The 27,971-nt window shown below is 36.4% G+C and overlaps 2 protein-coding genes across 4 annotated transcripts; one reads left to right on the top strand and one right to left on the bottom strand.

The window, feature by feature from the left end:
- Positions 1–340: 340 nt before the first annotated feature.
- On the bottom strand, positions 341–27,971 carry LOC128868555 (oxysterol-binding protein-related protein 9). Of its 3 annotated transcripts, none has more exons than XM_054110774.1 (16): positions 27,279–27,971; positions 21,723–21,851; positions 18,946–19,167; positions 18,765–18,842; positions 17,089–17,365; positions 15,277–15,492; positions 14,553–14,673; positions 6,385–6,825; positions 6,174–6,325; positions 5,693–5,794; positions 5,444–5,618; positions 5,240–5,375; positions 5,087–5,173; positions 4,424–4,545; positions 4,212–4,317; positions 341–2,750 (listed from the first exon to the last, which is right to left on the bottom strand). In XM_054110774.1, the coding sequence occupies exons 1-16, from the start codon at positions 27,387–27,389 to the stop codon at positions 2,664–2,666; spliced, it is 2,562 nt and encodes an 853-aa protein (XP_053966749.1). In that variant the 5' UTR covers positions 27,390–27,971; the 3' UTR covers positions 341–2,663. The 3 variants fall into 3 exon arrangements, with proteins under 3 accessions (XP_053966749.1, XP_053966748.1, XP_053966750.1); XM_054110773.1 differs by having other exon boundaries at positions 15,277–15,510; positions 27,279–27,970; XM_054110775.1 differs by lacking the exon at positions 15,277–15,492 and having other exon boundaries at positions 27,279–27,970.
- LOC128868558 (elongation of very long chain fatty acids protein 4) lies at positions 23,007–26,111 on the top strand. Its single transcript, XM_054110780.1, has 5 exons — positions 23,007–23,283; positions 23,414–23,510; positions 25,196–25,289; positions 25,367–25,610; positions 25,678–26,111. Exons 1-5 carry the CDS (start codon positions 23,238–23,240, stop codon positions 25,980–25,982), a joined length of 786 nt encoding a protein of 261 aa, XP_053966755.1. The 5' UTR covers positions 23,007–23,237; the 3' UTR covers positions 25,983–26,111.

Below are 27,971 nucleotides of genomic sequence, written 5' to 3'. Positions count from 1 at the left end.
GAAATAATTGTAGTACCTATACTATATAATAAATTTAACTTTCATTGATCATTTATACTTTTCTGCTCTTCTGCTCGAATACTAATGCTATTAAGAAAGCTCATAATCAGGAAGGATAATCTAAGTTTCATCATTTCACAATACAATTACGATACATACTTCAGAAGTATAGATAATTACAGAATTAAATAATCGTCTGTGGAAAATTACTAAGTGCGTTGGAGTATGCAACGGAGTGTTGTTTTCGTAGCTGTTGTTGTTTAATATTATAAAACACTCCTTAAAACCCACCGTCGTGGTTGTGATTGGTTGAAAGAGTTGAATTGAACGTTTTATTGCAAAAAAAAAAAAAAGAGTTATTTGTAAAAATGGTAGACTGCTGCAGCTTTAGTGAGCTATTGAGTAGGTTGTTTTTGTCTTTGTGTGGGTTTTTAGTTGCGTCGGAATAAGGGACTTGGATTGTGTCTTAAACTTTTTATTCATATGCTAAGTGCAAACGTTAATAGTGATTGCAATCGTCATTATTTTAGATATATGGTACCATTTCAGTTTGCAAGTCGTTTGCGAATTATAATTTTTACTGGTGTTTTCAAGTTTACGTACCTTTAATTTTTTATTTTTGTATTTTTCTGGTTTTTGTTAACTTTGTGGATATTCTTAGAATATATTTATGCATCTATATTATATAAATAGGTTTGTGTAATTTCATGATGACGTTTATATATTTTCGAAATAATTTACGATTAGTGATTGTTTTTTTTATTGCAAATGAGTGGGTGTGAAAATCTGAATTAAGCAACATTTGTTAGAGAATGCATTATATTGTTGTTGCAGTGAGACCTCGACGGTTGTGAAGTTATCTTTTATACTATGCCACGTCTTTTTGGTTTTCGTGCTCTGATTTCGGGACAGAAAATGTGTGTAAATTTAGTTTTTAAAATTTTTAGAGGAGCAAATTTAAAGAAATTATAGTTTTTTTATCCAGCGATTGCTAGGCGGATAAAACAATAAATTTTCGCGAGTGTTTAAAAATATAGTTCTTTAAAGCTATCATATTTAATTGATTATTTGGTGGTGCAGGCAGCAGAAAGTTTCTGAGTAACTGTATTCAACACTTAGGAATTAAAGTTTTTAGCAGCTCTAAGCGTGTGAGGGATGAGTTCATTTGTTAATTTCGGTAGTTTAGCTGAAAACCATTTCATATTTGTTGCAAGTGAATAAGTTTTGTTAAATACGTATTTAGTTCTTGTTTTTGATTTGCATTCAAAGCTTTCTTTGTGGCCATAATTTTGGTAATGAAAATTTTGTTATTGAAAAAATACTAAGAAAATATTAGCTTGGGAACAGAGAAAATGTCAAGACTTTGGTGTTGCGCTAAATTTACCCATTGTCTTACGTAATCTGTTTGGTTTTTTGTAATCTGTTTTTGTGTTTTATCCTAGACTAGTTTTAGAGAAAACCAAGTGAAAAGTAAGCGCTCCGTTTCGATTGCTGTCGCTCATTTTTTGACTCGCATATGAAAAATAGAATTACTATATATATCTACGTCTATACATATATGTTGAGTAGTCTACAAGCACTCTTGCCATATTCTATAGCTTTTAAACCTCTTTCTATTCTATTTATTAATTATTTTATTCTTCCATTACTTTATTATTAACTTTTGTTTGTTGGTAATTTCGTTATATTACTAGCGCCGATATGAACTAGAACAAGTCATGCTTGCCTACTGCATTCTTCTTATACATATGTAATTATTTCATTTCATTTTCTCTTTCCACTTTCAATAAATGTATATATGCACTTATGCGTATGTACGTTTCTGCTTTATTGCATTCGATTTTTATTGTTTGTCCATTTTTACAATTTCACTTAAAATGTGCCTTAGAGTGATTTCTTAAATTGGGGTTAGCTATCAGTTTGTTTGTTTCTTCGATAAAGTAATTGTAAAATTGTTGAGTTTCATTATTCTTATTTAATACGATTTTTTTATATGTTCCGGCAACATTGGCTTAACATCTACAGATTCACATATTTAAACTGCGCCTTTTTAGCTCTTCCGACATCCACACAACCATTTCGCACACGCTCGTATACATCCACAAATCTGGTGCACATACATGCATACGCATTCAGTTAAGAGTTGACCCAAGGTGAAGAGGAGGAGGAGGCGTAGTCAACATTGCCTACTTTGTTAGAATACTGCCCAAAAGTACTTAGTGTGAAGGGGTGTTGAGAGCGTGCCTTGCAGCTTCGTGCATCATTCAGCATTTATTTGTCTATTTAACGGCGTATCCAAGTTTGTTCGTTGTCCATTACATTTGCGTTGCATCGCGTGCAACCGAAAGCATTTTGACATTACATACCTATTACCACCATTAGCCATCACCCGTCGTATACTTGACAGCCTCGTGAGTGCGTTCCATCCTCTGTGCTTTGCCCTTATCTTAGAAGCATTTGCAGCTCTGCGTTTAACGTTCTTTGATATGAAAGTATGTTTGTATGTTTATTTGTTTGATCCAGCTACATCTTTATACTCTCCGCCCACTATACGTTTACACCACTTTACTATTTTACTTGGATTCATGCTCTTCTTCTTCCACCTTCTCTCCATTTGTCGTCGCTGCTTCGGTGCCTTCTGGTTGATTGGCGAAATTTCTTTATTATCTTTTACTTTCCTTCTCTTGCTGATACACGCGCTGGCTAAGTGGCTTTGTGTAGATCCAGTTTTCACCAACCGGCCGGAAATACTGTTAATCAAAGACAAAACGAAACGAAAATTGAGTTTTTATTTTTAGACATCGTTGAACGAATGGGCGAAATGGATGCCAAGCATTCAGTTAAAAAAAGATATTTATGGCATAGTTTAGCTCTTATTTCTGGAAGTAGCTGCATAATCTGGAGGCAATGGGTTTGGCGTGATTACCATTCGGTGGAACCCAGATTTGAAAAATAAAACCACAAATGAAAGAACGTTTTTTCTTAAGGGGGGAGCTTGGTTTATGAGGTCTAAAAATTGCATCTCTTTGCGATTTTTTTTTTTTTACTTTAGCACTGCAAAGTTTTTTCTATCTTTTAATGAACATTTAAAAAGTATTAACAATTTTTGTACTGGTTAAAATAAGTTGAAAAAAATGTTTAACATAGAAATTAGTAGAGCGCTGCAACGCTGGAGTTTCCAACTGGCGTACAAGATACAGCTTGTAATTATTATCTAAAGCAAAAAATTCAAATGGATTTCTAATTATCATGATTTGTTATTCTAGATGAACTAAGAAAACTTAGAGAAATTCCAAAATTTCAACTTTTTGAAGGTTTTAAAGAAAAAAATGCCTTTCTATAAAAAAAAAATTCAATTCAACTTGGTATAAAAATCTTGAAAAATCGAGAAAAGTTGATAAAGTTTGTACTATAGCTGTCCGGTCACAGCGTAACTACCTAACGCTCGCCTACCTTTGGCTTTGTATCTACGGAAATATTGAGAATTAGGCTCTGTAACTTTGTGTGAATATTCTGAAATATATTAGGAATCGCTTAAAACGAAAAAAAAAAATTGATATTTTTGACCTTATAAACCAGGCTCCCCCCTTAAAGCGGCTGCACTCAGCAGGTGATGCCAAACTTCTGAGTACATTTTCGGAAGCGGCTTGATAATTTTAATAATCTTTACAAGATTTATTGAGCATATAATGAAAAGCCGCACTCCATATAAACAATCTTAAGAGGAAAGTCAGAATTTAAATAAACCACAAATGGCTGTCGTGCGGTGCACGAATTTGGGAAGTGAATATTTTATAAAGAAATAAGGAAAACATTTTATATATTTTCTTTTCAAAACGTTTTTAGTTTTCAATTGTTTCAAAGTGTTGCTTAGCATTTCTTTCTCGCCTGTAAGTATGCAGCACGTTGCGCTTTTTGTTTATCACTTCATTTGCCGGGCACAGCGCAGCACCTCACAAATGGCTTTTGAAATTGAAAGCGTGCACAGCGTGTGCATTTTACAGCTGTGCATCGTATCAACACGTTCTTCTCCATTAAAGCCACATTTTCCGAGAGTCTTGCGACTTCCCGGGTCACATGGTTCAATAAGATTAACAAAATGAAAGTCAGTTAGCCGCACCGCATAGCGTCAATAAGTTAAGTTGACAACGAGTTCAGGTAATACTCAGGCTTTATTCGGTTCCCGCACATCCCCTAAGCTCAGTAATCACCTTGTGCTCCCACTGCGTGTCTGTCTCCTTTCGGTTCTTCGCCTGGTCACGTTGAATTTGTTCCACTGCACACTTGGCATTTGTGGCTTTCTCGATGTCATTGAATCTACAGACATTTTGAGAGAAAAAACCATTAGCATAAAGATATCACAAGATAATTTGTAATTAATTTCAAAATTAGGTTGTAGTATAGTAAGAAAGTTTTTTTTTACTTGAGTCCCGCTGTCACTTCCTTCCACACACGCCTGGATTCATATTCTTCTTGTTCAACGATTGGTCGAACTTGTTTCTTAAATATTGGAATACGATTTACGTCTACGAATACTTCAGTTTTCTAGAAAATCAAAAATTACACATTTTTCACGTTTATAGTTTTCCATTGAATTAAAATTTGTTTTACACATAACATTAACACATACACATAGGTCTGTAGAGAATGTAGCATTTCGGTTAATTTCATTTAAAATTTAAAAACGCAAAACAATCGGTTAGTACCAAATAAAAGAGGTATACAAATTTATACAGAACACAATACAATACTGAGTGAAATAAAACATATTCATAAAAATTTAATTTTCTAGACGAACAAAGTAAACTAGAATTGTAGTAACTGGCTCAAAATATTTAAGAGAGAAGTACAATAATCGTTTTGGTGTAGTTTTACTTTGTTTAAGGGTGGACGGAGTGGTTTGTTGAGAGCGATTGGAAGGTACTGTTAGCAGAGAGTTATAGAACTGAATTACAAACATATAGATAGAAATTTGGTGTAGTTAGGAAACGGATAGCATATTTTTTCATACAAGTTTACACGCATACCGAAACATCAAAAAACACAAACAAGCTGTTCTAGACTATAGTAAAAAGATAAACATTACATTCTTATCATGCCATTTAGCTTCCATGAGGCCGCTCCACTCCCCAGCTATTGACACAAATGGCTTCTTTTCATTAGGTGCATAAATCTGCACAAAAAAGTAGATATTAACTGAAATAGAAAATGCGATTTAGTTTTTCAGATATGCTCGAACCTCTGCCGTCACTTTGTTGCGCTTGCCACCGTAAAATGGTTTTGTTAAGAACTCAATTGTGGCGTGATAGCCTGTCTGCGGGCAGCGTATTTCTACTGTGCCTCCCAATTCAATCCAAGGGACGGTTAAAATAGATCTACGGGGAAGGGAAACGATTATGGATAAGTTACAACAATCGTCAATTTGTTCGGAAGCTGCTCATACCTGCCATATCCATTTGGAAACGTTACAATATACTCCTCGCTGTGGTCTACCAGTGTCACAATACCTTCGCCGATGTTGTGTACACCTATAGACAGGCCAAGAAATTTCGATTTGGTCCAAACGTGCGCGGAAAACGTGATTTTCTTATTGACATGCTCAGCGTAGAAGGCGGAAACTGCAACACAGAATAGTACAATTCGATTATCCAGACAGTAATTAGGAAATTATACCATATTCACTTTCACTCACTTGGCGGATGATGCGAAACCTGTTCGGCCAAGAATGTCAGTTGATTTCGATGACACCAAGGCACCGGTCCGTCACTCACCGCATTCTCGTCTGATTCTTCGCCTGAAATTTACAGATTTTTATTCCATTGTCATACAGGAAGAAGCTTAAAAAAGTAGTTCTTTATCAATGGCATTCAGTAATTTTTCCTAGGTTGAAGGAAACGCTTGGCTCAAAGTATCGTTTCCACGACGGCCGAGTTTACGTCCAACCAAACACTGTTACTGCAAGGAAAATGATCTGAAATCTATTTCTCTTACAGTAGTAGATAGTTCGATAGGACGCACATAATTTATGGGCCATATAAAAGTGGGGTTTTCCACTCTTGCGTTTATTATTCTCAGTAACAGGCACCATGCACTTTAGCGATTAATATGTGTCATATACTTAATATTTCACACATTTAAATTCCAAATTTTATACTGCATAAAAGCTCTCGCACCTGGTATATTCCAATAACACTGAAATACTTCGCCCAATATGGGATTGTAAGGTTTTTTGGCCACAGCGCTCTTTCGACCAGCGTGATAGGCACTCAGATACCAGCGGCAAGTCTCAACGATGCGATCCCGAGGCGTCTCCATCTCCGCAATTCTGTAACATAAACATAACGATTAATTTCCATCACTTAAATTCATTTCGTAGTGTCATACCGTAGAAAAAGGTCCGGATGAGCAAAGTAATCTGCGTACATCTCCAGCAATGAACGTCTCTCCAAAATGAATGTGGGCAATACGACCTTCGTCAAGTCCATACCGATTTTCACTTGGGATATCAGGTGAGAAATCATCGAACCATGCGCTTCCATACTAATCGTAGAGTCTTCCTCTTCCTCGTAGAGTGCATCATAATCGATGGAGCCATCATCACCATAATTCTGGAATGTTTTGTCACCACTTAGTCGCGGCGCGGACGCTGCAGCGCTTGTGGGCGAAATGGAGGGTAAACTCTCCGAAACAGTGGTAAGCGCCGTCTGGTAATCATCCAGTCTATCGACAATGGATGACTTTGCACTGATGTCCACCGATGCGCTGCCTTTCGGCGGAAGTGTGTCCGGTGCATTTTCATATGTTGGCGATAAGCCACGTGTGGCACTGCGAATACAAGTAAAGAAAAACAATTTTTTTATTTATTAGTTATTGGAATTTTCGTAACTTTTTTGTAATGTCGGTATGCACTATACCTATACTTTATAAGCACGCAATGTAACATAAAGAAATACATCATGACCGCACATGGTTCTGAATGTTTCAAAAAGAGTTTCCACAGGGTTCGATATTTTATATGGCGTAGTTGGTATAGAATCAGCAGAAAAAAATCAACAACGTAGATATAATATGCGCCGAGCAGCAAGAAAAATACTCCGACAGATATGTCCAGCAAAGGCAAAAAAGTTCCTTTAAGAGATCCATCTTCTAGTGGTTGTGCTCCACCAGATAATGGAAAGGCTACTCTTGAACAAAAACTATATGCCGTTCTGAGGCGGCATAAAACGGAAGGTTCCTGCATTTCTGGAATAAAATCGCGCACCACAATTTGGAGGAAGCTCAGCTTAACACCCAACAAAGGATGTATGCGTCAATTATATATAGAACAATTTAGCTGCTGACGATGTAACCTTGGCTCAGTTGATGAAGAATTGGTCTTGCCAAAGCACCAATGGAGATTGCATCGAGTATCTTGAGAATTGCAGCGCTTGTATCCATCTTTACGACATGACCAGGAAAACGCAATCAAAAATAACAAACTCTTATTAAACTTCAATTTTCATTGAGTTGGCGATAAGCGTTGGCTGGCCTAGGCACACAATTTTCAAAAACATATGGGTTTCCTGATTATAGGTCGCCCCTTGGCCATGGAAAAAGAAACCATTTGCCGTTCCGAGTCGGCTTTAAACTGTAACTCCTTCCTTTTGTGCAACAATATGAAGACGCACACCACAAATAGGAGGAGGAGCTCGGCCAAACTCCTAACACGCGCCAATTAGTTATTTATTTATTTTAAGTTACTTTTAGGGAATCATTTTGGAATCATTGTTTTTGTATAACTTCTTTCCATGGTAGACGCTTCTACGTTACCGGAACGATACGGCTTTATATCACTTCAGCAGCATTACCCACAAATATATATGGCAAATACAACCACAACACAAGTTTCTACAAAAACAAGTTACTCAACAAAACGCAGATGATATGTAAAGTTTAAAAATTTTCTCTTCCTCCGATTTCCGCAACTCGGAAAGTTTTTTATGCTGTGACCTAAACCGGGTGGCATGTCCTCTAATACTGTTAGGGGTCTAAAAACTCTTCATACGCAGTTAAACAAAAATTATTTTTCAATGCTTTCGTTGGCGAGGAACTTCTCATGTCAAATTTTTTAATTTTTAGAATTTCTGAAATAAAAACCAAAACTAACTACCAAAGTGATGACCAAAAGTTCCATGGCGATATTAAAAATAAAAGAAAGGATTCGATTTATTTGCCATCAAGGCCTTACAGCATCACTCACATAAAAAAGTAAGTAGCACATCTAAACATAAAAAAGTAAATATGTATCAGTTCACCCACAGATATGTACCAGCATCGACTGTATGAATTAGAATTCCTGCACGTACCTGAAACTGACACGTCGCACCCATTTCTTGAACATCTCCTCTCTCTTCGAAATCCTTTGAATAGCGAGCGTTAACACACTTGGCTTATGCGTGCAAATATTTAAGGCACGTATATAAGTCAAGAAGCCTTAAATGGTTGACTGACTGCCTAACTGAGTGACTGGACGACTGTTGACTGTTGCTGGAATGCTTCAAGCATCAAATGTGAGAACAGGCGGCGTGGCCTGATTGTCGAGATTCTATGGAATGTGTTTACGACCAATTTACCGAGATGCTTGTGTGTGAGTGTGTGACGGAGTCACACATACAGGCGCTTTTCACGGCTGCTGCGCGGCTAAATGCGGGTGTAGGAGTATGAGTGACAGTGCGGCATACTCCGACTGAGACGTCTGTGTGTAACTGAATGCGTTTATTAGTATTTTACGCAATAAAATTTGAGTACAGCAGTATGAATCTGTGTCGACAGACAGTTAGCGAACAACCGAATAACACTAAGCACTGTTCATATCTTGCATAATTTTAGGCGCCGCAACGTTTTCGCTCAATTAAATTTATTGCTTACTTTAGTCATAATGTGCATGCTAAGTACAAAATAAAATCATTCGTTTTAAAGCACACAAACAAGCAAATGTCGACGGCGTTACGACACGACGGCGAGCGTGCACCGGGTAAAGGGATTGAACAACGTCATCTGCGACGGATGCGTCATTTTTTAGTTGAAAACATGCCAAATTTCGCCGATAAAACTCTCTAGTACATGCGGTGTCAATCGAAAGTCCATGTTTTTGTTGTACTTTGTTGTATTTATAACACACTGTTACTGGCTTTTAACGATTGGCCGCATTAACGTTGGCTCACTTTAAACAGTAATGGAAGAACACAAAACAAAACAAAAAAAGATTTTTAAAAAATGGTTTGCCTTAAATTTGAATATAAATAAATGAAGTAAAATTGAAGCAGATACACTATGCGATTCGTTGTTTGTTGCTTAAAGTAAATAGTCAGCAGTTGAGCAGAGCCGAAACACAACTGATTGTCGTTAAAATATTGTAGAAAGCCGAATAGTTCCGTTGAGTGTGATTTTAACGAGCGTATCGAAGGAATAATGGCATTGTAAACAAGGAGGTGTGCATACTTTTAGGAGCCGAAACACTGACAAAAGAGAACGGAGTAGCAATGCAAGAGAGTTTACTAAAGAGAAAAGAAGAATATTGTGGAATGCAGGAAAGGAAATCTGATTTCCAAACAAACAGGGACTTGATTACGAGAAGAAAAACTTAAACGCACACGATTACAAAAATATTGTTAATTTGTTGACAAAAATTTCATATCACAAACACAAAAAATATTTGAAGGTCGAAATGACCCAAGACATCGAAAAATTCAAATGTTTATGTAATATTAAAATATTCGTTTGTCACATACTTTTTTGAATTGGTGAGTTCACACTCTCTTATTCAAGTGTTTTTATCGATACGTGCATGGCAAACTGAGTCTAAATCGACTTAGGCCGGTATTCAGACAGCCACCGCTAGTCACCAATTACTATATTGTTCTACTCCTAGCTAAAGCTGGACAATTACAGGGGAAGTGTTCTACTCTTTCTTCGTCTTCCACGTCTCTACAACTTCCGCAGTATTTATGAGAAAATATTCCCAGCCTAGAAGAGTGCCTACCTAACAACCTCTTGCGGCCAAATTAGCCTGGTTGTAATACAAGTAATTTCTTCTCTCCATGACCTATTGGCCTCTGGGCGAATATTATTTTTTATCCTTAATTTACAAGTTGCCATAGGAATTCCAATATTGGATTTGTTTTCAAACAGTGGAATTTTGGTACCCCTTTTGGCTAGCTTATAGGCTTTGCAATTTTCTTCAATATCTCTACGTCCCGGAACCCATATAAGACCAAACTGAGAACGGTGTTAGTATCATTTAGAGCTGCCAGGCATTCCTGAGCAACCTTTCATCTTAGTACAACTGCCTTCATTCATTTGATGGCCGCCTGACTATTCGAGAAGACTTTTATCATAGCTCTTGTTACGGTATGTGTGTTAAGGTACACAGTTATCACAGTTATTAGACTTGAAAATGTTTTTTAAGTGTTTAATTTTATTCATGAGATATTTTAGTACACAAATATTGTTAATTTATTTTGTGGTTTTTAGCTGAAAGTAAATCCTGGGACCATTTAGCAAAAGTTTAAGGTTTACAGTTCGTCTTGAAACTATTCAGTATTCAAAACCCATCTAAAGCTGAAAACGTTTGTCACTAAAAAATTAATCAGGTAAAGATAAAACTAGTCACTTTTATTAGGAACATTTTTTTCGGAATCAACCAAAACAGTGTAGGCGTTACAGCGCCCATCAAGAAGAAGGAGAAACCCCTTTTATTTTGGGAGAGTAATAAACGATTTAGAGCGCATGTCCGTTAAAGGATGCACTCAGAATGCAAAACACCAGTCCTTATGATACTTTAAAGAACATGCACACTTACACATACTAATACAAGCATGTGCATTTGCACACAGAGATACAACATGGGCGAAAAGTTGGGATAAAATTCAAAACAAAACATTCATTTTGCATGAAAACAAAGTGAAGCGGAAAATGAATGAAAGAAAGCAAAAGCAGCGAGCAGAAAATTATCAGATGTTTGTTTGTCGCTTTTGTTGACTGTATACTTGGATATATTCAAATACACACATATTTACATTTATAGTTCTCATACATATGTATGTATATATAATATTTTTATTTTTATATATACATATAAGTACATCACTGGCGCTTCCTCCCTTTTTGGGTGTTTGGCCGAGCTCCTCCTCCTATTTGTGGCGTGCGTCTTGATATTGTTCCGCATATGGAGGGAGCTACAATTTTAAGCTTATTTTTGAATTTAAAACAATTTTTGTGCGGAGCTTTTGAATGGCAGAAATACACTCGAAGGCTTGCCATTGACTGCCGATGGGCGACCGCTAGTAGTGAAACTCTTTCTGCTATTTGGTGATTCATGCTCAGAGATTCGATCCGGTGCACTTCCAAATAGTTGTCACCCACCAACTCATTCGGCCCCAGCGGCCCCGCCGTATATCTTCAAAATTTTCACAACAATATTAAAAACATTATTAAAAAAGTAAGCCCAAGTGGTTAATAGCCATGCGAATGAGTATCAGCTTATCCGCCGTATAACATCTGCTTGTTTGTGGCTTTGAATTTTAAGTTGTCAATGCGTAATGCCACTAATTGCCTACTTTACTCATTTATCTTATACACGCGAGTCCGTTGGTTAGCTTACGCAGCACAGCGAGCGTTCTAATTTAAACTTGGGTAAGCTGGCACTGTGCGCTCATTCAGTTTCTGCTCTCAAACACTATGAACAACTCATAGTTGGATGAGCGCGACCTTGAACTTGCGGTTGGCGGAACCCAATGCTCGTGTGCACCTACGGTAATGACGCGAGCTTCTTGATTCCATTCAATTAATCCATAAATCAAGTGGATTTTTACAATCAATGATTTCATGAAGTATGCTGGAGTACATACATATATATGTACATACATACATAATTCTACTCATATGCATGTGCAGATGTGTATTTGTTTTCTCATGGAATGCAGTCATGTTTTCTTACTATATTTTTTGCCACTCCTGCCCCTTTCCAATTTAAGTACAATAATATTACACTTACACGCAGTTTTTCTTCACTGTAGCCGCACATTTGCGTTCGACATTATGTAAACTCATGCGAATCACTATTGATGAGTTAAAATTCACATTTAAAGCTAATATGAAATCTTTTTCTATTTTTTCTCTTAAAAACGAAATACGTAAAACAATCCGCAGCAATGTTTGAAAGACACTGCGTTGTACTCGTAATAAAAGTGTTCATCTCACTTTGTTTCTACAGAATGCATAGATATCATTTATGGGTAGCCGCCAGTCCGTCCGTCCACTCAGAGTGTTGTTAATTATAGATGCTTACAAAAAGTAGGCAAAAACAAAAAAAAAACGTAAAATTATGAATGATACTAGACGCGATGCAATGCGAGCATTCTACGTATAAGACAAGGCGTCAGGAACGGAAGGGGGGAAACAATGAACCAAATGCTTCAAGCCTGTGCTGCGATCCACAATTTCATTTACAAGCATTGTGTTTAAGTGTATTGATTTGATTTGGGATGTCCTTACAAAAAAAACAAAAAGTGAAAAGGACACAAATCAAGCAACCGGTATGTAGAATTGCATAGGAGAGAAATATGAATCTGCACGCGGATGTACAGTAGCAGTCGAAAATATCCCCCAACAAATGCAATACGCTTAAAAATATTGGGCTTTCGATTCCTCCCTATGATTTTATTTATAAACAATCCATGTGCGAGTAAAGGGTCTTCCATTAGCCGTGCTATGATTTCTCCATCATGTGTCGGCCATATTTAATGGGGCATTATCCTTGATTTGTTTTCCAATGTACTCAGTAATGTTTACAATTTCATCTTGGAAAGATTATATCAAAATTTATCTAAAAAAAAAAAATCATTCTACGGCTGAAACTGTTCGTGCACTATTGTCAGTTTATGGTTGTAAAAATCTTCAACACGTGCCGCTATTCGTTGAATTATGGAAAACTCCGAACGTACAAATGTCAAGTGCCAATAGGGCAAAGATTCGCTCGAAGTAATGAGAATCTTGAAAGTGTTGCTGAAGACGGGATTTCGCCGATTCCATGACGTTTTCATCAATTAGAGCTTTCTGCAAGCACAATTTGGGGGGTTTTAAGAAAGTATTTGCGCTTAAACTATAAAAATGTGCTCACTCAAGAATTGAAGTCATTGGGCCAACATAAGCGTTGTGAATTAGCGAGTTTTGCCTTGGAACAGCTTGGAAATTATAATAAACTTTTTAAGAAAATCATCTTCTCTAATGAGGCTCACTTTTATTTCAGTGGTTCTGTGAAGACGCAAAAACTTGGTGTGTGGAAAAATCACAAATTATTCGTGAACAACCATTACATTCACCTAAACTAACTGTTTTTGATCAGGTGAAATGAGTAGTTCGCTCTACCTTCCAAAACGAAGGTAGTGGCATTGGCGTTGTTTCTGTCAATGGAGAGCATAGATCGATGATAGCCAACTTTTATAGCCGAAATTGGGAGAAATGGATTTTTACGGCATCTGGTTTCAACAAGACGGACTACGTGCCGCACATCAAATGAAACGATAGCATTGCGGAAAAAGTTTGATGATTGTATGGCCTCCAAGAAAATGTGATTTCACTCAATCGGACTACTTCTTGTAAGATTATTTGGAGTCATTGGTCTATGCGCTAATCATAACATACGACTCGATTTAAAATTGGATTCATCGAATTTGTTCAAGGAATAGAAATCGTTAGAATGATGTATTCAAAACTTAATTCTTTAGATTGTTTTCACATTGAATAAAAAATATTTTGTATTGAGGAAATTAGATTAGATACCATATCATCCGTAAGGAATAACCCTTTACTATGTAAACGTAATCAAACAACTACCTTGATGCCGAGATTTATTCAAAAGTGAGACTGGGATATTCATAATATATAAAGTGTGTAGGTTTGGCAAAAGATGGCAATTGCAAAACACCTTACAATCGGAAAGTATTTCGGAATTTGCACAATAAATTTAATAAATTTTCTGTGCATCTTTCCTTTGAAAAACATGAAACATTAAAACATGGATCAGCACTGCAAAAGTTCAAATGTGGATACAAATGGGAATGCAAATACGAATCAAAGGCAATAAAAACGATTTTATGTACGAGTTCGAATACGCAGGAGGGGTATTTCTCCCAAGAATTGATCGGAGTTGACGTTTAAACAAGAAAAGCAAGAAAAGTAAGTCACACATAGGTATATATATACACATTTTTTAGGTGTTTGGCCGAGCTCTTCCTCCTATTTGTGGCGTGCGTCATGATGTTGTTCCACAAATGGGGGACCTATAGTTTTAAAGCCGACTCCGAATGGCAGATATTTTTTTTATGAAGAACCAAATAAACATACACATATATATATATATTTTATGAAAGTATGCAGGTATATAAGTGCTGTTTCACGCAGTTCAAGTCTTGCCAATTTCCTCTGTGATAACAAGTTTTTAATATCTCTAAGTAAATCTGGTTTTGAAAGTGAGTAAGAAAAACTAAAAAAAAACTTATGACTTCACTTACTAGCTTGGTGAATTTCCCATACTAGTGAAAGGATCGTCATTCGCATCATAGAAATCCTCCTCATCTTCACTGCTGGAATACGAGGTTTCAGGCACATCTACAGCCAGTGGAGCTGTTGTCGCTATATGAAGAAATTGAAATTGGTTAAAAGAAAAAATAAAGAAACAGATTAAAAAACAAAAAATATAAAAATATTTTAAATTAGCAAACAACACAATAGTTAATCGAAAGTAAAGTATATTTAATATCAAAAACCAATAAGTGACAAAACAAAATAAAATGCGAAGGTCATGAGAACGGCGGATAATGTTACACATTTAACATAAACAATTCAATTTAATTTTGTATTTAAATGTAAGCGGAAACTAAAACGATTCAGTGCTTAGAGGAATAACCGCAAAACCAAAACTGTGCCATATTTAAAGCGATAACCAATAATTTTCTCAAATGCGTTCAGATGCCCACGACGGAAACATTTTTGATAATGAAACAATTGGACAAAAACAAATTTGATAAAAGTCGTAACGATAGAGGAAAGGAAAAAACTATACAAGAAGGACAATTCTACAGTACACAAATATTTTAACAAAAAATTGAAAAGCATGCCTAAAAAAGTTCAAAAAAGTATTGATAAAGTGATTAGATAAACACACACACACGCAAACTACGCACTACGTTTACAAACATTTTGTCTTCGGCTGTTTTGGATACTACAGCTACTTACCACCAACCGCGCCAATGGCTATTTCGGCTGCAGTGCCATATTCAATGCCATCGGCGATTATATCAACGATATCAATGCTGGTGGCGGTGGGACTAGGCATGCCGATGTGTTGGTATTTATGTTGATAACGGAAGCGTTGTTGCAGTTGTTGTTGTTGTTGCTGTTCAAATACGTATAATTGATGTTGCTGTTGTGCATCATTGATAGCGCGTGGCACTGTTTGCGGCAATATGCCTAATTAAACGCGATTTAATTAAATGCAAATACACAACCTACAGAATTTGCTACAATACATACATACATACGCACAACGTACTTATACATACATATTCGCCTACTCTAATAACATGCAGCAAATTTGAAAACTAAGCAGGAATGCAGGGAGAGAATTAACTAATTCAAATGACTGGCTAAAGAGTAGGTTAGTTTCATTAGCTGCGGCAATGCAGCAGCTCTTATAACGTTTGGAGAAGTGATGATTAATCGGCTAGATTATTACTACAACCCTAAAGGGTCTTCAAAGTGCAGAAAGTATTCGAGCAGCCTGAAAACCTTATCTTTGTTGATTACAAACTCCTTTTTCACAAGAAACAGGTTTAGGTGGTGCATACGAAATGTTTTATTTTAAGCGAAAGTGTGTGTGGAAAGGATTGATGCATAACTAGCGTAAGTTTGATAAAGTTGTGAGAGGTAGTTGACTGAAACCGCTGAACTGAAACAACAAGGACATCAGACGAGAAAAATGTTTTCTGGTGAGGCAGAAATTCAGATCTCAGGTTTAAACTTCTCACAGTCACAAGGAGATTTTATGCAACATTTAGTTGTACTTCAGAAATAACTTTTTATTCTTTTTTGTAATATAATAAAGCATTCCGAGGCATATTTGACACTTCTTGAAGAGTGAAAAAAATAGTGGACTGGAGTAAAGTCTAAGTGCGATTTTAAATTGTCAATATTAATAAACCATTAAAAGCAAACGGATTGTACAAGAGGTCTATGAAGAATATGTAGCCTGGACTACGGCCTAAGTATGCAAAACCTCGACGTGATTTATTTCCACTTTACTTTATTCAGTATAATCTAAATTTGGTGTGAAACAAGGACGCGAAAGGTGCTCCTTTTACGCGAATAAGGTTTTCAGAGCGACTTCACTTATGCCACACATTTTTGCTCAATAAACAAAGATCACGTTTTTTTTTGTTCTGAATGTGGAGCTAAGGTTGCAACTATCAAGCGTTAAACAACTTTTAAAATACCCATCTCGTACACGCTTTAAAACCGTAGTAAAATAATTCGAGTTTTATATAACTATGTAGGAAAAAAACGTTCATAAACGCACACTTATTACGAGCATTTGATAAACCGAAAATACCATGCGAGCATCGATAAACTAAATGAGGGAAATGCACAGCCAAAACTAAACAAAATGAATTGGAAGTTACTCGAAAGACTCCGGCGGAAAATAAGAGAATTGACAAAAGCAAGAAATGCAGAAGTAAGTAGGTAAGTGGGTGAGTAGCTTGGTGACAGTTGAAAAGGAAGCGGAAATCAAAACACCGATAAAATGACTGGCAAAAGTGCTAATGTCGTGGCGTTTGCACGAAATTATTGCACATATGGGCAAGCGTATGTGGATGGCTTCAAAATAAGAAAATAAAAATGAAAGCAAAACAATGAATAAAAAGCAGCGCAATGAACGATATTGGCGTACGAGTACAAGGATGATGACAATCAAAAACAGAAATTTATAGAAAAAGGAATACGAAAGCAAAAGAAGCAAAAGCGAAAGCATAAGCGAAAAGGTAAACATACCATTTTCAGTGGTGGAATCCTCCTCCTCTTCCCCAGCACTCACATCAAGTTTTGCGTCCGTCCCCAGATCCATGGCGCAGGCGAGTGGCGCCTTGCCTGTTAATGAAGTACCCCCAGAAGTTGTTACTACAGTATTTGCGCTCGTTGGACTGGCGGTGACACTGTTGATGCCGGTGCTCGCAGTTACCGGGCCATTGTATATACCATTGATTGGATGTGCCATATTTTTGGCAATTTGTAGACTTACAATAGAGTGTTTAATATGATCCAACATGGCCTGTGTAACAAAACACACACACACACACATAGTGTTTGAGGGCAAGCATGAAAAAATCAAGAAAATATTATTATGAAAAGAAGAATAATACAAACAAACGAGAGAAAAGAAATACGAGACAATAGGGGACAATAACAATACAAAGCGAGGCAATTTGAGGGTTAGTAAATTAAGAAGTTGAGTGCGTTTCGAGAAGCTTTAAATAAGCTGGTACCATAATAAGAGTAATAAACAAATAATATATTAATTTTATGTAAGCAGTACTTGGGGGTGGCCTTATTTATTCCGTAAATTTTGTAATTTTTCTTAATCTCTATTGATTCAAGTACCCTCAAAGATAATAAATAGAACCGTTCAACATTCATGCAAAATGGGCTTAATATGTTTTATAATATGAAATATTCACCATGTTTAATTTGATTAGATGTAATTAATAATTACAAATATTTTTTCAATTTTGTGTTGGTTAAAAGTCTGAACATTTTTTAAATGCGATTTACTTTTTTAAAGTAATGTTGAGTAATCTGAATCACCGAGAATCCTCCAATGAATCTAATATTTTATATTTTATAATTTTTGAGCCCACATTTCGTTCGTATTTGCGAATTTCTCACAAACTTGTTGAATTTGTTACACATTTCTTTCATTTAGTTCTATTCATGTTTGCGCTCATTGTCTAAGCTTTCAATCTCTGCCAAGTTGAAAGCCTACACATCAAGTTACACTCATACCTACGCACATACATTAGCATGCATCTCATTGTTTACCGCATAGTAACTGTTTGGGCACAGTTTTTGTTGTGCCACCAACGCGAATTTTCTCGAATAAAAAAATTTTATTGTACAATTTATATACTTATAATGAGGGTATGTATTTAGAAATGTTGTACCGTTAATAGAAACGAAATTTTTTGGAATCAAATTTATTCCGCAATAAACAGCTTCGCAAGACAAATTACATTTTATTTTCACATCCCACAGTAAATATTTACAATTACATAAAATTATAATTCTTTCACTTAAAGTGTTTAATTTTGAGATTCGCGCATCAAATCGCCACAGCAGAACTAATGAGTGTCTTTTATTTGCGCGGTAATTAAGGAGACACGCAAAGGACCAGCCCATGTAATTTACGCGAGTTAAAAGGGAAAACAAAGGAAAAATGCAGAAACGTAAATGCGCACAAAAGGTCAATAGATAGAAGCTCAAAATAAAGCAACAAGCACTCGCGCGCATGGGAAACACCCCTAAGGTGCCGTCTGTGGCCCATGGAGTGACACCCGACTGCGGTGTGTGCGAACATCAGCTTTCATAATACACAATAGAGTAGAAAAACGAATGCTGCATACACACATAAACACGTAAAGAGATAACACAGGCAAACCCCTGCTGTTACTCACACTGGCGTTGTCCTGCAGCGGTTTGCACTTGGCCTTTTCATCAGCATCCGTTACGTCCTCAATGCGCTTGTCAATTTTCTGCAAAGTTAAAATATTTATTACATTAGCAGGTATTATTATTAAATTTAAATTGGTTTAATTTTCGTATTTCATTGTAAATATACACGTTTCCTCCACTCACATTCGTCTGCTCGATGATTAACTGCAAATACGCGTCCGCTTCCGATACACGTCGGCTGAGTAATTCCAAGTGGTTGGCACGTTTGTTGCCTATCACATCCTTTTGATATCCGCCAAGGTAGAAAGTGCTTTGATTGTCCCACAGACGAGTGCGGTTCGCATGCCGTCGTATGGTGTCCTCAAGTCGTCTAACCCACTTTTCGCGCTCTTCGCTGTGTTGCGCCTGTGGCGAGTTTATTGGGTGGGTGTAGAGTGCGTGTTGTGTTTTTGGTAGAGAGAGACAGAGAGAGCAAGTGAAAAACGTTAGAATGATTATCATTTAACGCAACCAAGTTGTTAAGATAAACAGCTACAGCAACTCTTTATATGGCATGCAGATTTTTGCGGTGCAAAGTAATTTTTTTATTATTGAAGTTAATATGCATTTTCTGATACTATCATCGTTCGCGGTCGAAAATACGACCAATGCAATATACATATGTTTTTATGTCCCTATTCTTATCCCTATCCTTCTCTCTACTTCTATTTCTATTGTGTTTTTATCTTTAGTTTTTTTTTTGCTTTTTCTTTACTTTTTTTTATTAAACTTATTTGTAATTTGATTATTTTTCTTCCCTTCCGTATAAAAACACATTTCGAATGTACCTTAGAAATTTATTTGAGCCGAAAAAGGAATGTAAATAAAACTTGTTTCCCTTTCTATATACATATACGAGTATGCCTTTTGGATTAGCATTCACAATTTCATGTGCCATAACTTTGCACAATAACTCGGCCTGATTAGATGCTTATCTGAGATAGCGTAAGCATGTTTACCTAATCAGTTTGTTCGCTATCCAAGAGGTAAGTATCTGCGCTTCACATTAATAGATGTGTGACAGCTAGTACCAGTAGAGCAAAAACTCCAAGCGCAATGGATTTTGGTTTTGCTTGTGGTCCGTAGAATGTCAAAATCTATACAGAAAGTTGGACCGTTTAGAGCAATTTAAACAAACCGTCGCTTTAGAAATATCAAGTATTCCCGACAGAATAACTCCATAGAGATAATTCATAAGCCCGTCACAATAGGCCCGTTGCAGCGACGAAATGGATTATGTGTGATTAAAGTACAACAATTTTGTATTGCGAAAATTGTTTATCAACGGGTATTTTATTATATCAAATTAAATGCAGAAAATAAATGGAATTTAAATTACTTGAGTCAATGTAATGCACCTTTATCTTTTCACTATAAGCTTGAAAGCGTAAAGAAACGGCTGGGCTTAACCAAGTTGGATGTGCGTCACAATTTCGAAGTTATGACCGGACCCACCGTCTATGACTACCATAAATTCTATTAAAACCCTACTTTGCTTCAATAAACATTAATTTTATAATATATTTCACAATATAATAAAAACATTTTTCTAATAGCGGTTGCCGCTCGGCAGGCAATGGCAAACCTCCGAGTGTATTTCTGCCATGAAAAAGCTCCTCATAAAAATATCTGCCGTTCGGAGTCGGCTTGAAACTGTAGGTCCCTCCATTTGTGGAACATCAAGACCAAGACGCACACCACAAATAGGAGGAGGAGCTCGGCCAAACACCTAACAGAAGTGTACGCGTCAATTATTTATTTTTTTTTTATTTATTTCACAACCAACAAAAATCTGTTCCTACATCCCGAAATACAATATTTGCTTTCACGACAAGAACGTCTGTTTTTTGTTTGCTTATAAACATCAGCAAACTTTCAATGTGGCACCACGGTAAGTTTTATACGTTACGTTAGTCAACTGCGCTATCGCATAGGGCGCAACTGACCCATTGTGACAGGTTTATCAAACATCTGATTTTTGTTTACATTTAAGGTTCGCTTACTAAGCATGGCGAATTCATACAAGATGGTAATGGTAGTACAAAAACAAAATGTATATGCATTTTGTTTTGGGATTTGGTGGTTTAAATGTCCAACTCAGCTGATTATTTTTCCCGAATATCAATCAGAATTTAAATAAAGCAAATCACTTTGACATGGAAACCACCAAAAAAAAAACAAATCAGCTGTTCTTCTGCTATTACTGCTTATCTGAGTTCTGTTATAAAATATGAAATTAGTAAAAATTATTACAAAATAGCACGTACAGGCGTTTCTTAACACAGAAGCCTCTGTGTGTAGGTCGGGACTTAACAATCACGAAAACATGATCCAAAGCTTAGATCGTACTATTTTTGAACAGATTTTTGTGTTGTGACTTGGATTTCAGTGCGCATTTTGAGTTCCTTGTACGGCGATTTATGATCAAACATGACAAAAGGTTATATAAATCACAATATTTAATGATGCTTGTTTTTTTATATGGTTACGGCTCTGGCTTCGGCTGAAAAATATCTCATAAAAATGCATTACCTACAAACATTCTATGCCATTTTCCGTTAAGCCAGCAAAGCTGAGTTAGTTACGTACTTAAATAGAGCTTACGTGTTTTGAATCAACAAAAATTGCCTGTCAATTTAGGCATTTAACTGCACTTTAGCGTAAACTTCAGTTAAGATTAAACGGAGCTAGGAGTTTATGGCCTTTTTTTCAAATATAGTCCTCCTAATGCAGCTAATATACAACAAGTTTGTTATAACTGAGTATGAATCGGATTGGGCCAAAATACTCTTTTGCGAAATATGTCTACCGCAGTGCCACCTAGCGGTAGATCTGGGATATGACACTCTTACCGCAAATGAGCGATGTGTACATAATTGGGGCCAGCATCGCAAAAATTTTAGAATATCCCCAACACTCACCTGAAAATGAAATGTTTTGTGATCCACTGTTATGGTAAAGGTGTTGTCCTCTTGATCATCTATGCCGATTACAGCATCCTTGAGCCGAACACAACCGCGACGCACACCCTTCATCATTTTCTCCTTCGACTGCGAATCAAAATAAAAGGGATTTAAATGAGAATATTACAATACGCATGCACACACAACATAAACATGTTAACAATGTAATGAGTATCAAAGTATTTCATTGCAATTAAAATCAATAAAGTAATCGAATCAAGTTCCTACGAGTGTGGCCGATACTCAGATGCACATCTGCAATGCTGCAATCACCTAAATACGTAATAGAAGGCAGAAAGCCCTAGGAAAGTCGCTGTTTGAAATAGGCGCCAACAAACATGTGAAAGCGTGTTATAAAACAACAACAAAAGCAAATAAGTTAAATGAGGTGAATTGTACAATGAAACAATGAAAAGAATGAATCGATGGTCGTTTGCCCTAATTACTGAAATTACCGACGCACACACACACATGCAAGTACTATGTGTGTGTTATGCAAATAGTTAGAAAATGGAATTAATTTCTATTAGTTCTGCAGCTCGCGTGCACTCGGGTGTCTGATTGAATTTTATGCTAAATTATTTCCCCAAATTCTGCACAATCCTTTGGCTGATGAAACATTTGGCGTTAATCGAAAGCACACTGGTCGTTCTGTGATTGTGCACGAATGTTCATATGTATGTATTTTATATATATATATTTTTTTTATGGAGGTGGCACAAAACATTGAAAGCCGAAAAGTGTGAGACTTGCCTTTCGGCTCACCCACTAAAAATCCACCCCAACTCCGTTTCCCTCCCGCGGGACAACCGTTAAGTAGTACTTCGTGGGAGGGGGAGCGGCCTATTGCCTCTTCATGAAGATTAGCGCTGTTGCTCAGCGCGACACAGGTTGGAGATTACTATTTTTGCCATATTACATACAGCGGACCAATGTTCTTCGGACTCTATCATATGTATGTATGTATTTACATGTTATGTGTGTGTGTGAACTACTCTAATTGCACTAATTAAAAATGCAATACTGAAATAGCGTTAAAGTTCAACACCGCATGGAAATAGGAAGTTCATGATCGAAAGCCGTGCTTACATTAATATGCGTATAAATACACCCAGGCACACAAGCGCATACATACATACATACTACATTCAATGGTCGTATTTCATATAATTTCGATTTCATAATAGGCTCTAGGCTTTGCTAACCACCAAAGTATAGCTCAGGGTTATTGAATTTGCTTCATTTCAATCATTCTCCATTTGGTGGTGGCAGTCCAGCGAGTTTTGTTGCTTGAAGAGTGCCTTACAAAAATATTTGAATAGCTGATAAGAGAATTAAAAGTCACAAGGATAAGAAAGGATCGGAAAAGGAGTAAAATTGGCGAGCACTTTTTTGCCATCCGTAATTAAATAGTTTTCAAAACAGTATTTTTGTGTGTGCATGTGTGATTAAATTACAAAAACATAAAGAAAAATGGAAGTAATTGAGAAAATCAACGAAATGGACTACAGTTACACCTGTTAGTATTAACAAAAGCTCTTGACTTTGTTTTAATGATAAAATACAATAAGTAAATTTTAGCCATACTGAAGATTTTGAATTTTTTCTAAATAAACATTTATTTTTATAAATTTTTGGAATGATTTCAGCTCATGAGTTGAACGAGTGGTTCGGTTTGCGGGCGCCCAACTTCGTAGTTGCAGTTATAGCCGCGTATCTGTTGCTAATTTATGCAATCGTACCAAAGTAAGTGCCACTGATATAACAATTAAAAATATCCTTTTTAATGAAAAATGTAACTTACATACTTATTTCAACGTACCAGTTTTCTGTGAATACTAAAAACGATTCAAGAGGATTTTTTCACGCTCCATTTCTGTGTTATAAAGTATTTAGAGTTACATTGGAATGATCTCAAGACATTCCCCAAAATAATTTTTCATACTAACTAAATAAAGATTTTTAATAAAACAAATAATAGTTAAACAAAATTTATAGAATGCATAAACGAACAAAACCCACTAAAGCCCGGGTTACAAACCGAGGGCATGACAAATGAAATGATAGAACAGGGGTTTCCTAAAGTTCACTCCTTGGCTGACAATGGCAAACCTCCTAGTGTATTTCTACCATGAAAAAGCTCATAATGAAACTCATAATAAAAACCATCGGCCGTCCGAAAGCGGCATGAAACTGTAGGTGCCTCCATTTGTAGAAAAACATGAAGACGCAGACCAAAGATTGGAGATGTACCTCGGCCAAATATCCAACCAGAGATATATACTCGTATACGCAATATTGCAATCACACAGCTCTCTAGCTTGAGCGCATATCTCTTGCTAAGCAAAACAAAAATTAAACTTATTCTGTATGGCAGTAAGGACTTGGAGTAGATAAAGGTGCGCATTACCTTGCAAGCGTGAAGTCAATCCAGATATCCAAAGCGGAACGTAAAACCGAAATAACGTACGTTCCCACGGCAGTCGGTTCTACGTACCCGGAACGACCCTCCTTTATATTAGGCTGGACTGTGACTTCAGCAGCATTCACCGTATGTACATATGTATGGGGAATGTTTATACTGGTACAACAACCGAAACAACGCTGTTCTCGAAATATCGTGTGTATTCTAAGAATGACTCAGAAGAGCTTTCAGCTTCTCCTTATAAAAAATCATCTGTACAAAAACCTGGAGAAGCATGTGTCTGGCCACTACTGAAATGTTGCACAAGCCTTTTTGTTTCCATGGATTTATTAACCGCTTTCTAAATTGCTAATCTGTAAAAGTCTAACATCTAAGATATCCACGGGTAAAGCTCTAATGAGTGCCTGAGATTTCGTATGTTTAAAAAACGGGATTGGATAGAATATCATCTGAAATGTAAAATTGTCCGTTTATGCTCGTATTGTGTGCATTATTCGTGGATATTGTTACCTTTTTTATTGTTATACACATACATTCACACATCCATATGAATTTTATTCCCTCGTCCTCACTAAATTAGCATTTGATTGCAAATTGGGTGCGAGTACTTTAAAATTCGAATCGCATAAATTCTATAACACAAAGAACTTTCCCAGTTCAGCGCTAGACAACCAAATGATAATAGCATGAAAGAAATTTTTAAGCATTAACAAATGCAAAAAACTGAACGGTGCCTTTGTATTTAATTACATGAGTGTGAATGGGCGAGTATTTTGTCTAGCAATAAGGTTAATTTAAATCACTATTCAGGAAGCATGCGTGCAAATCAAGAAAAACTAATAATTTATGTTAAACCGCAACTAGTGACAAGGCACTTATTTAGTACCTACGCCTAGGAACAGATTTCGCTTTGCATTTCATATGTCATAGCCTTTAAGCTGTAGAATTGTCACTTGATTTTATTTAATTTTCATGAATATTCATGCACACACTTTTGCATTTGCAGTTACATGAAAGAGAGAGCACCCTATCAACTAAAGACATATATTGTAGTATACAATTCGGCGCAAATGATCTCTTGTATTTACATTATCAGTGAGGTAATCAATTCACTTTTGGTCACATGCCGAATAATAGCTACATACATACATCAATTTCGTTTTGATTTCATTTACAGATTTTTCGCATCACATCAACAAAGATATTTCAATTCTGGGAGTGTTCTATGTTCGAGTCGAATACACATGCGGAATATCTGTTTAATCGCGTCACATATTTCACCTTCTGGCTAAAAATTAGTGAGCTTTCAGAAACGATTGTATTTGTCTTGCGTAAGAAGCAGAATCAGGTGTCCTATCTTCATGTATTTCATCATTGCTCAACCATTACACTGGTCTATCTCTTGCTTGTCAATTATAGAGGTAATTGAAAATGCATTTACTTTCCATCATTCATTCTGAGATTCTGATTATGTTTGTCGATTCACAGGAGGCTCTGCTTTGTATCCGCTGCTGCTCAATTGCACTGTTCATGTGTTTATGTATGCCTACTACTTGATTGCAGCTGTGTGCGACGAGAATATTGTGAAAGGTTTAACACCAGTCAAGAAATCGATTACTACCATTCAAATGATACAATTCGTCCTAATTCTTGTGCACGCGGGTGTTATATCTTGTCGCTGTGTAATAGCACCGTTGGTGGTTGGATATTATGCTTTTGTGGTCCTTGCCATATTCTATGGTTTTTATGACTTCTACAGGAAGGCATACAAAGCTAGCAATAAGAGTAGCTAATATTTCCTGATATTTCATTATTTTTTAATCAGAATTTATTCTAGCATACCTATACATATATGTACTAAGTACAAAATCACAGGATCCTACAAAATGATAAGAGGAAATATATACTTATATGTAAATTTATACATTTTCTATTTGATAAGCAGAATCAAAAAGTTTCGATGTCTAGATAACTTAATTTACTACTTACTACTACTTTAGCAGTATTAGTAGTGTTGCACCTATTTGTAACAGGATTTTACACTATTTTAACTAACTTATTCACGGAAGTTTGTAGTTGTATGGGTGACTGTGATTGTGGAGGTGTGAACGACTTTGCGACTCCATATAATCTATTATCTTACCTCTGCTGGGATTGACAAAACGGAAACTGCTATATCATATACAAGACGGATAAAGTTTAGCACTCCTTCTACACTAAGAACTACCGCAGTAAGGTTACTCATGCGATAGTGTAATACCGGTTTCTCTGCGACAATTATTGTTTTAATTCTAACAATCAAAAAACTATAAACGTCTACAATACTCAAATACTCATAAAGAATTAAGAAACTACGCCTTTTACATGAGTAGCTTCGTTTCTTTTTGAAAACGTTAGCTTCCTATCTTTATAGTTCTGTGCTTTCTTTCACTTTTGCAACATCATCTATGGGCAATATCGGCGCAAATGTTTATCACTGACGATTAATTAGCTCTTTACTTTGTTTCAAATTGCACAACTTCGCTTTTGCAGACATTTAGTTAATAGGCTTTGCAGGTATTTATTTAGAGACTTCCTTATCTTCACTTAAGTTAATTGCTCTAATTGTTGCCTTCAGTCAATAATACACAACCAGTTTTGTTAAAAATGAGCAAATAACATCGAAATCCTAAATAAAGTAGTTACAAGGGAGGTGATTTTTTATAACAAAGGGTTGTGCAGACCAGATAAGATAACTTCATATACAAGCAATCACAATTCGTTACAAACATGAATTTTAAGAATGCAATGTTCTCTTAGCTACATACATACGTTATGATTTAGCAAATCAACTCATTACTAGTAGCTTCAGTTTGGGTAACACTGCTTGTAAGTTGTTTGCTTATACATGCATATGTAATGACTGATAACGTGCAATGGGCAATCGAATGCTCTGTGCAGTGGTTCGCACATATGTTCAGTGACTTCTTTTAATGTTGGTCTTATCTCGCGCCGCACCCTTAATTACGCACCGAGTTTTTCACTTTTTATGCCCGCTATACCTAACCAATGGCTTTAATTTTTGGCTAGTATTCAAGGTCACAACTCACCGTATAGTAGGACAATAAACCAGCATTTTCGTCGAGCACGAAGAAGCGATATTGCCAACCTTTCATGACATTTGTCCATTTACTAAGCGTTCCTTCTAGCGTTGTAGACATTTCTTGAGGAAGAATAATTCCGATTTAAGGCGTGAACTGAACTGAACTGCAAACACGTAAGACTATGCACCAAATTTCTGTCTAAGTTACTTGAGTCAGCACGAAAACCGGCAGTGACGCAACTTCACCTGACCGCCGCTTACTTCCAATGCAAACGAAAAATCACTTCAAATATGAAAGAAGACCGAGAAACGTGCCAAATTTTTAGTTCACACAAAAAATTAGTTTCCGATAAACTCGCTTTCTCGTATAATTTGACTGCTCTTGAAGTTGTCCCGGCCACGGCTGCATGGCCCATCCGTGAATTACGTTCACTTTTTTCCTGCTGCCGACTGCAGCTGCTAATAATGCACGGATTCGATTCGGTGTACTTATCACAGTTTACGTCGCACTCGACCCTGAATTGGCTTTACTTGGGAATTTGCATTTATTTCCGCGTTTTCGTTTTTTTACTATTCTGTTTTCTGTTTGCGTGTTATTATTTTGCGAAATGTTTTAACTAAATCTAAATTTCTGTTGTAAACGAAAAAATAGGAAAAATTTGCGTGCACTTTGACGGAATTAATGTTCTTTGATTTACTT

The sequence above is a fragment of the Anastrepha ludens genome, chromosome 6, assembly GCF_028408465.1.
Source record: "Anastrepha ludens isolate Willacy chromosome 6, idAnaLude1.1, whole genome shotgun sequence".
In the NCBI taxonomy this organism is placed as follows: domain Eukaryota; kingdom Metazoa; phylum Arthropoda; class Insecta; order Diptera; family Tephritidae; genus Anastrepha; species Anastrepha ludens.
This window is presented reverse-complemented; position numbering and strand designations above follow the sequence as displayed.